The following is a 13,457-nucleotide window of genomic DNA, read 5'->3' as shown; positions in this document are numbered from 1 at the left end:
GAGCTTAAACTCGCCACCTGCTTCGGAGTTGAACTCCCCTTTTGACTTCAGAACTGCATTAATTCTTTGTGGCATGGATTCAGCAAAGTGCTGGAAATGTTCCTCAGAGATTTTTTGTCAATATTGACGTGAGCGTCACAGCTGCTGCAGATTTGTCAGCTGCACATCCATGATGCAAATCTCCCGATCCAATGTATCCCAGAGCTGCTCAGTTGGATTGAGATGTGGACTGTGGAGTGCATTATTCTGGTGGAATGCTGTCAGAATAGGGGTACACTGTAGTCTGTAAGGATGGATGTGGTCATTAACAATACTAAGGAGGCTGTGGTGTTTAAGTGATGCACAGTTGAGCGGCCTAAAGGGTACCAAGAAAATTAAAGAGTGGTTGTTTTTAGTTGTGGTTGTCTTCCTATCAGCTTGAAGCAGTTCTCCTGGAGAACTGCCACTCACTGGATATTTTCTCTTTCTCGGCCCATCCCCTGTAAACCCTAGAGATGGTTGTGTGGGAAAATTCCAGAGGATCATCTGTTTTTGAAATACTCAGACCAGCCCCACATGGCACCGACAATCAGGCCACGTTCAAAGTCGCTTTTCTTCATAACCTGCCTAATATTTCTCAGATTTTAACCCTTACTTGATTGCTCACAGCTGAGAAAGAAGAGATTTGGAGCCAGATAGAGATGAAATGCAAGTTCAGAACCTGAGTCAGAACTTTGTAGTTACATGGATTACACAACTGAGCCATGAAAATGCCCCGCGGGCTTGTTTTCAGAGAAATGCCTTCATTGTTCATTGACACGGACTGCCATTTCTTACATGTGGAAAGCAAAATTTTAATATTTCAAAGTAGCCACACAGGTTGTACTTCATGAAACATAGAAGCATTGTTTGGATTAATGCGCTGCTCCAGCCCACTGGTGTGTCATAGGGATACATTTCTTCCTCTGTGACTTTGACTGTACTGACTTTTTGAATTCTAGCTTCAGATATGTGATAATCCTTTCCCTCCCAGCCCTTTCATCCTCCTCTGCTCTCTCAGCAGGAGTATTATGTGTGTTTAATGTCTTTAAAATGCCACAGCACTTTTTCACATGGGCCTTCATTAGATTTAGTAGAGTTCTGGGTTTTTATTTCTTCTTTTAGCTTTTTTCTTATTAGTCTGCAACATTCACAGTTTCAGCACTTTAACATTAAATACAGTATGCTTTTATGAGTTGTGATTTTTAGTTTTAAGAGATGTGATTACTCTCTTGTTTTCTCTCTCGACCATATTCTGTTCTCATCCTTTCAGGATGATCGTGTGCAACCAGGTGATGAAGTTCATCCTAGACCGGATAGACAAAGATGAGAGGCAGGCAGCCAAGAGGAGGAAGAAGGAAGAGGTTGTGGAGGCCAAGAGGAGGTTAGCCAACGCCAGTAAGCTCTCCTCGCTCCTTTACCGACACAAAGAGAGCCTCAAGATGGAGATTCTGAAGAAGCGGGCACTTCTTGACAAGGAGCTGCAGCTAGAAGCCCAGGTATGAAGCAAGCTTGAGACATGAAAAAATATTAAAAAAGCATAAAGGTTTTTACTCTGGGCGTGATGTTTTAAAGGCAACTATAAAGAACTGGTGACAAATGGCACTAGAATGCCTTTATTTTGCACAAAAAGGGCAGGAAGTGACATTAATCGCATTCGTTTCTGGGGTTGAATTCTCCAGGAGGAGCTAAAGAGGGATCTGCTGCGGATGAGGAGGGAGAAGGAAAGGGCTCAAGCTGCAGCCCAACAGGCAGCCCAGGCTGCCGCCGCCGCCGTCGCTGCCGCCCACAACCAGCAACAGAAAAATATGTCCCACATCACCTCTCAGCATCACCTTAGCACGACTGTCAGCTCCGCACACAAGAGGAAACGGGAAGAGGAGAGGGAGATGACAACGTCAGCCAAGTCCAAGAAGAAGAAAATGATCTCTACGACGAGTACAAAAGAGAGCAAGAAGGACACAAAGCTCTACTGCATCTGCAAGACGCCCTACGATGAGACCAAGTATGATGATGCTCTGTTAAACACTGTCACAATAAAAATACTGTATGAGCGAGTTTAGCTGCATTGGTGACAGCACTAAGCTGAATAAAAAGAAAAAAGACTGGAGACGTGCAGCTGTCCACATTAAAACATTCACAGTTTTTACTGCCCTGATATCAGAGGTCAAAGAATAGACGATGTTCTCACTCTCAGCCAGTTACTCTTTTTAAATGTACACTTATTTTCAGGGTTTTACTCAGTATTGCTCTATTCATCAAGTCCTCATTGAATTAAACCTGTCTTCTATTGCAGAACAAATCCTTCCAATCTCATATGTTTATTTTTAAAACTAAAATTTATTGTATTTATTGACTTACTGTAAACCGGTGACTGTCTACAGTGACACCTGTGTGTCCTCGTTCTCTCTAAAGGTTCTACATTGGCTGCGATCTGTGTACCAACTGGTATCACGGAGAATGTGTGGGCATCACAGAAAAGGAGGCCAAGAAAATGGACGACTACATCTGTGTGGAGTGTAAGCGGGGCCAGGAGAGCAGCACAGAGGAGCTGTACTGCATCTGTCAGACACCATATGACGAGTCACAGTAAGGAGCAAGTTTTTAATTGCTTTAAATTCAGCTTAATGGAGTGTGTGAGAATTTCAGACACAGTTGCTATTTTTGCTCCTTTTGCAATTTCCTTAAACTCATCTTGGTTCATTCATTTTTACCGTAGCGTTTATTTTGAACTGATGAAAATGTGTCTTTAGTATATTTATGTTTTACTTTTTTTCCCTATAGATAACAGTTCTAATGTTTGAAGGTCGAAAGTAGCGATCCAGTTATGTCTGTGTAGGTTCTCAGTCATCGAGGACTTCTTAAATTTCTTTCTAAGCTCCTTAAATCCAGTTATATCAAAATCTGTATTATGCTACGGTTGCACTAGTAAAAACAGTGATTTGAGACACAACAAACACAACAACATCTGGTTTGCCTTTGAAATGGTTACTTGGAAGATGGGGAGGGGGTCTGTGACGACTCACAGTCAGTTGCTGTCTTCAAAGTGACTTTGGTGCATCAAGACAGCAATAAAATAGAGTCAGTCTGATATCAGTTTACAGTTAATCGGGGTCAAGTTGGCAATTACGTGCAATCTGTTTGGGATACACAAACAAAATCTCAAATCTGTTGCCGTCTACCTTGACAGAAATTCATATTAACTACATACATTCAGAATCCAGCAGCTTGAAACAGAAATTCCTCCACAAATAGTGACGCAGTTGCGTCAGGACAGATTTACTTGCGTAATGCAATAGGTGCTCAGCAACCTCTATTTTACTTATGAATATAACCAGTTGGCAACCCCTTGAGTCAAGTCCACTATTGCAAAGAGATGTGTTGCAGATGAGTTGCACTGGTTCACATAAACTGCTTCAGAATGTTTGCTGTGTGTTTGCAATCTGAGTTTATACATTAGACAGCAACTAATTCCAAACCTTTGCCAGTCAGTCTGAGTCTGGCCTGCAACTGTTTGCAGACAGGTTGCCTTCTACCAGGTGGCCTGTGATCAAAAGCAGCCAATAAGAGTTTGAATGTGCAGCACCTGGAACCCTTTGGACGACCAGTTGGTTGCTGCAGCTGTTTTTAATGGACGGAGTTTATTCATTTGTAAAGAAAAGAATCATTTTTACCAACTGTTATTACGTATCACCTTGTTGTTTCATTCGGTAAATAAGACTTTCTTAATAAGTAGTTTAAAATATTAAGCATAGACATGAAAAATGGCTTCTTTACTATCCAAGCAAACAATTCTTCTTCTTTTAATTATCAATATGAGCATGTTTCAAATAGGAATCCATCATAAGTGCTTTATATGTAAATGACACCAATCCGTGAGTACTTTTCATCTACTCAGGTTTTACATCGGCTGCGATCGATGTCAGAACTGGTACCACGGTCGCTGCGTGGGAATCCTGCAGAGCGAGGCCAACCACATCGACGAATACGTGTGTCCTCAGTGTCAATCGACAGAGGACGCCATGACGGTCTTCACACCGCTCACCGACAAGGACTACGATGGCCTGCGAAGAATTCTGCGCTCCTTACAGGTGAACTGAAGATTTATAGCTGTTGCACAAGCTCACTTCTCACACGAGAGATGGGGTCATACCCTCCAGCCTAGACTACCTGCTAATGTGTGCTGTGGAAGAGAAGGTTGAGTCACAGAAGCTTATTTATGAGGGTCACAAACAAGTACATAAACACACCAAGCAGTATCTGAATCAGCAGGACTGTAGTTGTAGTTTTATTATCAGCAATGGGGGAAAAACACTAACGTAGCTCCTTGTAGCCCCATTACAATGCAAGAGCAGCAAACAAAAAGTCCTCTGTGTGCGTCTTATCTGATGGGTTTGGCTCCCCCTACTTGGACAGCTGCCTGGCCTCGGCGTCTTTTCTGGCTTCCCTTTCTTTTCTCTTTCTTCTCCTCTAATTTTCTCCTCCTCTGTCCAGCAGCCTGTGTGTGTGTCTGTGTGTGTGTGTCTGTGAAATGTGGGAGAAAGTGAGAGAGAACATCTGTGTTGACCCACCTGCTTTCACTGTAATTTTCATGGTGCTGTTTGTTTTTCTTCATTGGTTTCAGCTTTCTCAAGCGCCTTTCTTTGTCTTTATTTCCATTTTTTTTGTCTCTCCCACCTCTGCAGGCACATAAAATGGCGTGGCCATTCCTGGAGCCAGTGGACACGAACGACGCCCCAGACTACTACAGGGTTATCAAGGAACCAATGGGTGAGTGCACTGTTGTGAATTCAGTTATTTAAATTTGTAAATGAACAGTTAATAGCTCTTGTCTTATTTCTAAAACGTTATAGAATCCTATTCTGGATGCATCTTATAGCCTCAATGTTAGAGTTTTATTGTTTCTTTGGAGCTAGAAGTGACCTAACTAAACTAATAAAATATTAGAATTTTACTCCCAAAAAAAAAGCACAAATTTCAAGTACGATTACAAGTTAAAAGTATAGGTTACAGCTACAAGTCTGCAAGTATGTCAGTCAAAGGGGCCACACCCTCAACATTAATTCTCAACAAAATCCAGATAGGCACTTCAAACAGACACCAACTATCAGTCACCTCTAATGCAGTCCGATCCCCACTCACAGCTTGACCCATGTGACCTTAAAAGCTCACATGTTGGAGGGATGGGGCAGTGTCTCAGGAAGGTAATTCACACCTTTTCCCCATGATGACAGTAATGACCCACGCGTTGATTCACAGATGGTTACAGGGGCGGGTCAGTGACTCTCAGCTGAGTTACACCATGTCGCAAGTTTTGTGAGGTGCTTTTGTGATATGTAATGGATCGGATGGCATTTGTTTTTGTTTCTCTCCGATATCCGATCCAGTACTTTAGATCAGTATCGGACCGATACGTAATATCAGATCGGTCCATCCCTAATTTCGAGTCCTTCGGACTGTCAAATTAGCTGTAGAAACAAGAAAAACAAACAGCTTTTGTACCGGGCTGTAAATATGTTAATATAACAGGTGGTTGGGCATTTTGATAAGGGACTCTATGGGGATTGCCTCACTTTTGTGGCCAGCCTCTGTGGGAGTTTTTGACACTCCTGTGCTGGCTTCATTTTTCAACCCCGCAGGTTGCCGTCTGGTCTGGATTTGAGCCTTGTTTGTGTTACTTCTGAACTTATACTTGTGCACATTTTAACCAAACTTTTTCTAAACTTTTCTGACAGCTCCCCTCATTTTCTGTCTACATAATATAACTCCTGAAGCCTTTTCTCTGAAATGAAATAAAACCCACATCAATTTGGAAATCTTGAAAGCGATATCACTGAATCTAAAAAGTTTCAGCTCATTTACTAAAATTGCATATGATGCTTAGTTTCTGCAGCATACCATTGATTTTTTTTTTTTTTAATTTTAAGGTAAATACCTTTTTTAGGCAATGTTACTGAAGGTTAATTTTCCCAGAAACCTCATTTGTGAAGGTGTTTTTGTATTTATTATAATAATTTGTGCCTGGCCAGAAAGACAAAGCTGCATCAGTAAAATTTAACTGTTGCATATATTAACTACTACTATAACTTTTGCATTTTGAAAATATTGCAAAATATTGATTAATAGATGGTTGTATAAAGGACTTTGTATATGATGGTTGTCTCAGTAAAAACATATGTAAGGTGCACAATATGATGCAACACTCTCTATAACTATCAAGCTTTCTTTTTATAGCTGTGTGATCTACTTCTAGGGTTCATTCATTATGACAGGATGCATCCTCACATTCCACCTTCGCATCGTCCTCACATCTTGCGATTCACAGCATCAGTCTTAAGCAGCCTTTATAAAACATGCCATGTGATGAAAGACACAATTATGTTTCCTCGCTCTTACACGCACTTTGTCTCCTTGAGGTGCAATTAAGGGATTGGTGATGAAAAGCACTGTAATTGTTGGGAGTGTGTAGCCTCCTTGAGGAGAAAAATATAAAAACAAAAGTGGCAGTTGGTACATAATTTGTACTTTGTAATTTGAGTAACTTGGAATGGGATTGGTTGTGAGTTATCCCTGTGTAGGCGATAAAATTGCTTCTTTAGTGCTGGTTTTTTATTTTGGAGTTGCTTTAGGCTCTGGAAGTAACACCCAGGCTCTATATATCTTAAACATTAAAAAAAACAAAAAACAAAAACACCACCCGCCAGGAGGGCAACACGGAGGAAGCCCTCCAACTCAGATCAAACCGGCCATGTAAATGGGGACTTGCGTCAACAGGGCCTTTTTGAACTTCCATCCAAACAAACCGTTAATGAGCTGGTCCGTGTCTGCCGGGCTCCCTGTGGAAAGGGACCAGCCCCACATTCAGCTCCTGTTGGCCTGGTCCTGGAAACTCTAGTCCTCCCCTCACCCGTCTACCGCAAGAAAAAGTCCTTGTTGGTTTACAAAAAATAAAAAGAGCTTTTGGCTGGTGAAGCTGCTGGCGGTGGTAGTTTTTGGAGGGTTTTGAGATGAAATCTGATGACAGAGAAGAAGGAGGTCTTTGATATTGACCATGAGGTTTGTGAGCCTCTGGTCATCTGGGTGGGGGTTAAAGAGGTTAAGAGTCGGATGTGTTTGTTTGAAACGCAGCCCTGGGGATGCCACGCAGTGCGAACTGCCAGCAACGGCAGATTATGTAGAGCCTCATCTGTTGCCAGTTAGCTTCTTTGCTAAATCTCTTATTTTCTTAAGTTTTCTACTTGTTTTAAAAAGGTTAGCAACTCTCAAAGCTCCCTTTCAAGAGAGGAACTGATAACCATTTTTGCTTTTTTCCACCCCCTCAGAAATGACTCTTAGATAATGGCGCTCTCCTCAGGAATGACGAATCGGTCACGTCTCAGTAACTAATCTGGAAGGCTGAATAGATCGAGGTTAATGCTGGCAGAGGTTGTGGATTTTTGCTGTCACATATAAAGCGACGCTCTGTGCTTCCACGAAACATATTTGAACGTCTGTCAAGCACATACCACATAAGCTGCAATTACTTTGAAGCAAGCATGCTGATTTGTGGAACGAAATCGATTAGAAAACCCAGATATTTGTGCTCTGTTTCCGCATATGTGATGCGTTTCTCTGCCAGAAACTAACAATTAAATGACGTTCATATTACAAACTTGCCATCAAGTCTTTTACCAAACCAGATCTTTAAATCTCCCTTTGCCAGACCTTTCCACCATGGAGGAGAGGTTACAGAAACGCGAGTACATCAAGCTGACGGAGTTTGTAGCAGACATGACCAAAATCTTCGACAACTGCCGCTACTACAACCCCAGCGACTCGCCCTTCTACCAGTGTGCCGAGGTTCTGGAGAACTTCTTTGTCCAGAAACTCAAAGGCTTCAAAGCCAGCAGGTAAGATGACGGTGAGGATGATGAGGATAACAAAATGGCAGCGGGGTACTTTCGAAGATGGGCTTTGTTTTTAATACCCAGAATCAGAGAGAATTTTCAGTGTCTTTCAGAAAGACACCAACTAATTAGCAGTTTCACTTGTAGCCCTATATAATTGACTCTGACTGGTAGATTTACTCAAGTGAGAGCAATAAAATTTAATCTCTCACAGAAAAATAACAATAAATTTGCTCCTAGATCACTATCTTATGGTTCTCCTCAATGTTTTAAATGTTCTTTCAACCACCAAGCTTGTTCTGTCTGAAATAAGCCGGTAACACCTCTATTGTGCCTATTTTTTAAAATATAATTCTGGACCTTAATACCAAACTCTTTCCCTTTTCAACTGCCCTTCCCTTTACGCCAGCTTTCTTGATTGGCTTTCCTCTGGAAACAGAAGGTCTAAAGATACAGATCCAGTATGGTCATATTTACAGCCCCAGTTTCACAGGCATAGAGACCAGTCAGAGAACTCCCTGGCAACCTCCAGTCGCTAGGGAAACCTGGTTCATAGGTGGTTGCTGGAGGTTGCAGGCAGGTTGCCACAGTTGCCAATAGTCTGCATGGAAAATGCTGACAAACACTGGCCGCTCGCTGTCTGAGCCATAAAGAAACGAATAAGTGCGATGCAGATCGGAAACGGAGAACGTTTGCTCTCACGAGTAAAAGTTGGGCCTTTTCAGATGTTTTGGTTGGAGCATTAAAGCAGAGCTTTCACTTTGAAGTCCCTATTTCTGTTTTGCATAAAGCTCAGGGAGCAGTTTGCAGACAATTCGCCATCTTCCATGCAAACTGCCGGCGACTGCGGCAACCTGCAAGTGACCAAAACCGATCGCAAGGAGGTTTTCGGCACAGCATCCTGTATTTGTAACAGATTTCACATTATCCACTGACACCAACCGGATGAGGAATACACACTTCAGAAAGAAACGAATAGAAACGTCTAATTCAAATCTTTCACTCTGTCAGATTTATATAGTCGTTGATAATGTTTTGCTGGAGTTGTGTTTGCTTAATTACTGGATATATTTTTTTCTTTCTTTTCATTCACACCTTCACTGTTTATCAGTGCGACCTTCACACTTTCACACATTCAGGCTTCAGTCAGCTCATCTTTGCACTCCTAACAACAAACCTGCTCAGGCTTTCATCGTGTCGTCGGAGCACTTCATGCTGGCAGCTACATAAAAAGCCCACTTTCTACCATTCAACCCGACATGTCGTATGACAGAGCGTAGGGAAGGATCTGTGGAAGTCAGACCTGTTTAGATGCACCTTTATACCCGACACCTTCTCCACTGTCTGCCTGTGCTTGGTCGTGCCTCTGAACTCATCTCACTGAGCTGTCCTCGCTGTGCCATGTGATTGCTTTGGTTGGATGCACTCTACAAGATGGCAGGAATGCAGTCACATTATCTTTCAGGTGGCTTTCTTTGTGTGTGTGTGCATTAGTTTGATTAAATAGGGCGAGGAGGGTAGCGGGCGTCTCCTAACTGAGAAGATGGAGCGCCTGTGAGCATTTGAGCCACGATGTTTTAATGGGCTCAGTAAGTCTTGTGGTCTGCATCCAGCTTTATGTGCTTGAGGTGGCGACGTACTTCACCTGCATGTACTGACGTCATCCATTCTCTCTCTCTGTCTCTCTCTTGCAGATTGTGATGTCAGACTCCTGGGTGCCGGGGTCACTCTTAAAAACAAACAAAACATAATTCGCTATCCTGGATGTTGCTGTTTTCACTTGTTTTAAAAGAAACAGCATTAAAAACTTTGTAAGAAAGTGCATATATTAAGACACACGTTAGGTGTGATCTTTTTTTTTATTTTAAAAGCAAATAAAGGAGAAAAAAAAGTTTCTACTGTCTAAAAACATTAAAAACAAAACAATGGCAGCCATGTTGGTCACACAAACCATTCAAGGGAAAATGTATTTTTTTACACTCTTCCACCAGATGACATTTTGTTGAGGCAAAAAGAAGTTTTGCTAAATTTGTTGGTCTCTGAGATTCAGTTTCTGATCACAGGTGTTGATTTTGACTGTAAAATCACACGTGAGCGACACAAACACACACTTTACTTTTGCTTTGATAGAACTGTTGTTCTTTTCTTTCTTTTTTTTTTTGCCATTATAACATGCTGCAGAACATTTTTACCTCATTTCTTTTTTTTCTTCTTTTTTTTTGACATTCATTACATTTTCTTTATTGGCTGTACCCATGTATTATATTTCATGTTCATATTTTATCTTTTTTGTGAAGGAATATGTTTTATGTTATAAAGGAAATAATGGTTTACGCTGTAAAAACAAAGTAGAGTGAAGAAAAAAAAATCTAGTTTAGCTTTCATATTCAGAATATGACGAGCTTAGCGGTCTCCACTATAATAAAAATAAATCTTTTTTTAAAAAAAAAAGACTCTGTATACTTATTGTTGGGTCGACATCAAAAACACACATTTCAGTAACATTTCACCAACATGGCTGCTTGGTCTGCAACAACCCGTCTGACCCACTGGCATCCAATACATGTTTGGCTATTGCATTTTTTTTTTTTTTTGTACTTTCCCCTAGTCACATATTTGTCACTTTGTAAAGCCTTTAATAAAAAAAAATAAGAAGAAAAACAACAACAACAAGAAGTTTTCCAACTGTGTTCTTCCTCCTCTCTTTGCCTGTTTCTGTAGGTCACATAACAACAAGTTGCAGTCAGCTGCCTCTTAGCTCTGCTTAAAAAAACAAAACAAAAACTAAACAAACCAGGTGTCACACAGACCCGGCTTGTGGTTTCCTCTGACTGATTAAGAAGCGTGGTCCAAGTCAGGCTGCGTCCGAACCCGACTCCTCTCTGAAGGAACGGCGCCCCCACCTCACACAACACCTCACCTGGCACCTGCAGTGCTGAGAAGAAAGAAGTGAATTGGAAAAAGGTTCATTTGTCATCAAAAATGTCAGTGTCGTCTTCATACCAAGGGGCAGGGCAGTTGCAGACTTACTCTCTGGCAGCCTTTTACATTCCAATCAGCCATCCCTGCCAGTGTAGCCCCTCCATGAGAAGAAAGCCTGCAGAGCGCAGATGGCGAGGCAGCAGCGCTCATTGGATGGTCGGTGGCAGTCTTATCTTTAAAGCAGCAGCAGACTCTTGGAAGTTCATTCTGTAGCTGATGGCTGTTTGTTTGTTTGTTTGTTTGTTTTGTGTATCCTATATAGCAAAGTGTCACCTTCTGTCCCCCTTTCTTAACTTCATCCTGTCCCGTTTTCACAATGCAAACATCCCGCTCAATTTTAGCCACTGCTTCAACTGGAAACTGCTGTAAAACGTGCACAGCCGATGTCGGGAAATGTTTCATCTGAAGCTAAATGTGCAATTTGGAGTTGACTTCCCTCATATTCAATAAGCGCCACCTTTGTTTTTGCCAGGAAAAAATAATAACCCCACAAAGATAGGTCGACACTGCAGACCAGCTTCATTCAGCCAGTCCTGAAGACGCAGCATCACCTTACATTAGACCTAGTTATACTGACCACATTGTTTTCAGGTTTGTACTGCTGCATGAAGCATGAATCAGCCTCGTATAACTCAGTGTGTCTTTCAGGGTCACATTTCACTGTATATTATCGAAGCAGCCTGCTGATGCTGAGATGAGCCCCCTGTAACAGAAGCTCAATTTTGTACAAAAAAAAAAAAAATTGGACCTCATGTGAGGGGGGGTCTTCATTTAGTCTCAGTGCAGCAGTGCTTTCATGTTGATTTCCACAGGGAACACCCAAAATAAGCTGCCCCACCCACAGCATCCTGCCGTTCTTTTGACCTTTTTTCCATTTAGTGTTCTTCTAAAATGCAAGTTTAAAAAAAAGTTAGCTAGTTTTGTGCCTCCTTAAACATGACTAGTTGAAAGAGGCAAAGGTCCACGTATGAGGAGAGGGAGGGGGATTTATTTTATTTTTTAAAAGGCCTTCAGGGAAGGTGAAACTTGTACGAGGCTTAACCGACCTACAAGTACTCCACCCTCCTCTCATCGAACTCCGGTGTCCGTTTCTGTCGGTGGCTGAGTCTGTAAGTCTGTCTCTCCTTATCTTTCAGCCACTTCTTCCAGCATAATTCACTGAAGCTGACAGGTTGGCTCACATCTGTCTCTCAACTCTGCCTCAAAGCATGGTTAAGTAATTGGGTAATGGACTTTTCCACTCACAATCAACTCAGTTATGTTGCGGTCCGCGGCAGCAGGGTAAACTCCGAGTGGAGTGGGGGGGACTGGGGAGTCTTTGTACCGTGGGGTTTGTATGAAAATTTTATAACTGCATTTTTGGCATTTCTGGGAGCATTTTTGTAATTTGTGATCATCCGTTTTGTAGGAGGGGAGCCGTTAAAAGGCAAAGTTGCAGTTGTCTTTTAGTTTATATGTTGGAGACTGTTTATAATCAGGAAACGTTTCAGTTTTACTCGTAAAGTTTTTACATTTCCGGGTGTTTTAATTAGAGTTGAGAGATAAAGTAGCCTCTGTCATCTTCTGTGTGTTTGTATGTCTTTCATATGTCTGTCTTTTCAAACATGGGTCACTTTCTAATCTGACGATAATGTGCTTTATCCACTGTTTGTAATCTCTATTGTATATTATTGCTGTCCAAATATGTAGAGATGAGAGATTTTTAGAGCAGTAGAAACTTTTATTTTTCACTATTTGAACCAGCAACTAAGCCCGCCTGTATATTTTAACTGTCTATTTTTTTCTCTTTAGAGTGAACTCTACATTTAGGTGAAATTGCCCTTTATATTAAAAGTGCTGCATATTGTGAGCATAAAGGTTTTGAACGGGGTAGAGTGACACAGTAACTCTTGTACAGAGTTTTTCTTTTTTGTAAGAAACCAACCAGTTCAGCATAACGTCTATATTGACATTGCATTTCTTGTATTATTTATTCATATCAATGAAAAGTTCTCAGTTTTTTGAGTAATGTTGGAAAAAAGAAAAAAAAAACGTAACTGCAGATAAAAGTACTCTATGTTTTTAACAGATTGTGGCAACTCTGAGGAGATTCTCTTTTGTACTTGATAGGACATTTCATCCTAGATAATAAAGTAATGTTTTTGACACCAGTGTTTTCTCTCATTGCCTCTGCTTTTTAAGCTTGATACAAGGTTGTTTTTGTTTTTTCGTGCATTGTTTTAGTCGAGTTTAAGGTTGTTTGGATGAGCAGTTCTCATATTTTGTCTAAAACAAATGTCTTCGATCAGTGTTTCCCCCAAAGAGACTTCTGTCTGCTCCACTCTGTGTCCCCCCACGCAGACAAAGGTATGTTTGAATGGCTCTTTGTGAGGACGTAGCCTCACCAGTCATTTTGCAACCTGCGGCAGCTCAATTGCTCGTTAACACAAACATCCAATCACCCAAAATGGCAGTAGCTCATTTAGGCTTGTAGACATGGTCAAGAAGACCTGCTGAAGTTCAAGCTGATCATAATGTTGGTGTCACATAGGCTGGTCTGAGTACTTTAGAAACTGATGGGATCTAACTCTA

General features: G+C 41.4%; 1 protein-coding gene across 7 annotated transcripts in view; it reads left to right on the top strand.

Annotated features, from left to right (window-relative positions):
* LOC147328126 (nucleosome-remodeling factor subunit BPTF-like) overlaps nucleotides 1-13,031 on the top strand; it is a 56,041-nt gene extending 43,010 nt beyond the window's left edge. For 5 of the 7 annotated variants that reach the window (XM_086296290.1, XM_086296288.1, XM_086296292.1 and 2 more), the window contains 7 exons: nucleotides 1,292-1,517; nucleotides 1,701-2,023; nucleotides 2,434-2,607; nucleotides 3,917-4,109; nucleotides 4,704-4,788; nucleotides 7,721-7,907; nucleotides 10,626-13,031. In XM_086296290.1, the coding sequence (XP_086152416.1) occupies nucleotides 1,292-1,517; nucleotides 1,701-2,023; nucleotides 2,434-2,607; nucleotides 3,917-4,109; nucleotides 4,704-4,788; nucleotides 7,721-7,907; nucleotides 10,626-10,662 (1,225 nt within the window). In that variant the 3' untranslated portion in view covers nucleotides 10,663-13,031. The other 2 variants (XM_086296287.1, XM_086296291.1) reach the window with 2 other exon arrangements.
* The last annotated feature ends 426 nt before the right edge of the window (nucleotides 13,032-13,457 follow it).

This window comes from Aulonocara sp. 'chitande type north' Nkhata Bay, linkage group LG6 (genome assembly GCF_057382095.1).
Source record: "Aulonocara sp. 'chitande type north' Nkhata Bay isolate Kocher_YH1m ecotype deep benthic linkage group LG6, A_spYH_male_GT1.1, whole genome shotgun sequence".
NCBI lineage: Eukaryota > Metazoa > Chordata > Actinopteri > Cichliformes > Cichlidae > Aulonocara > Aulonocara sp. 'chitande type north' Nkhata Bay.
Note: the sequence above shows the minus strand (reverse complement) of the source record. Positions and strands in the feature narration are given on the sequence as shown.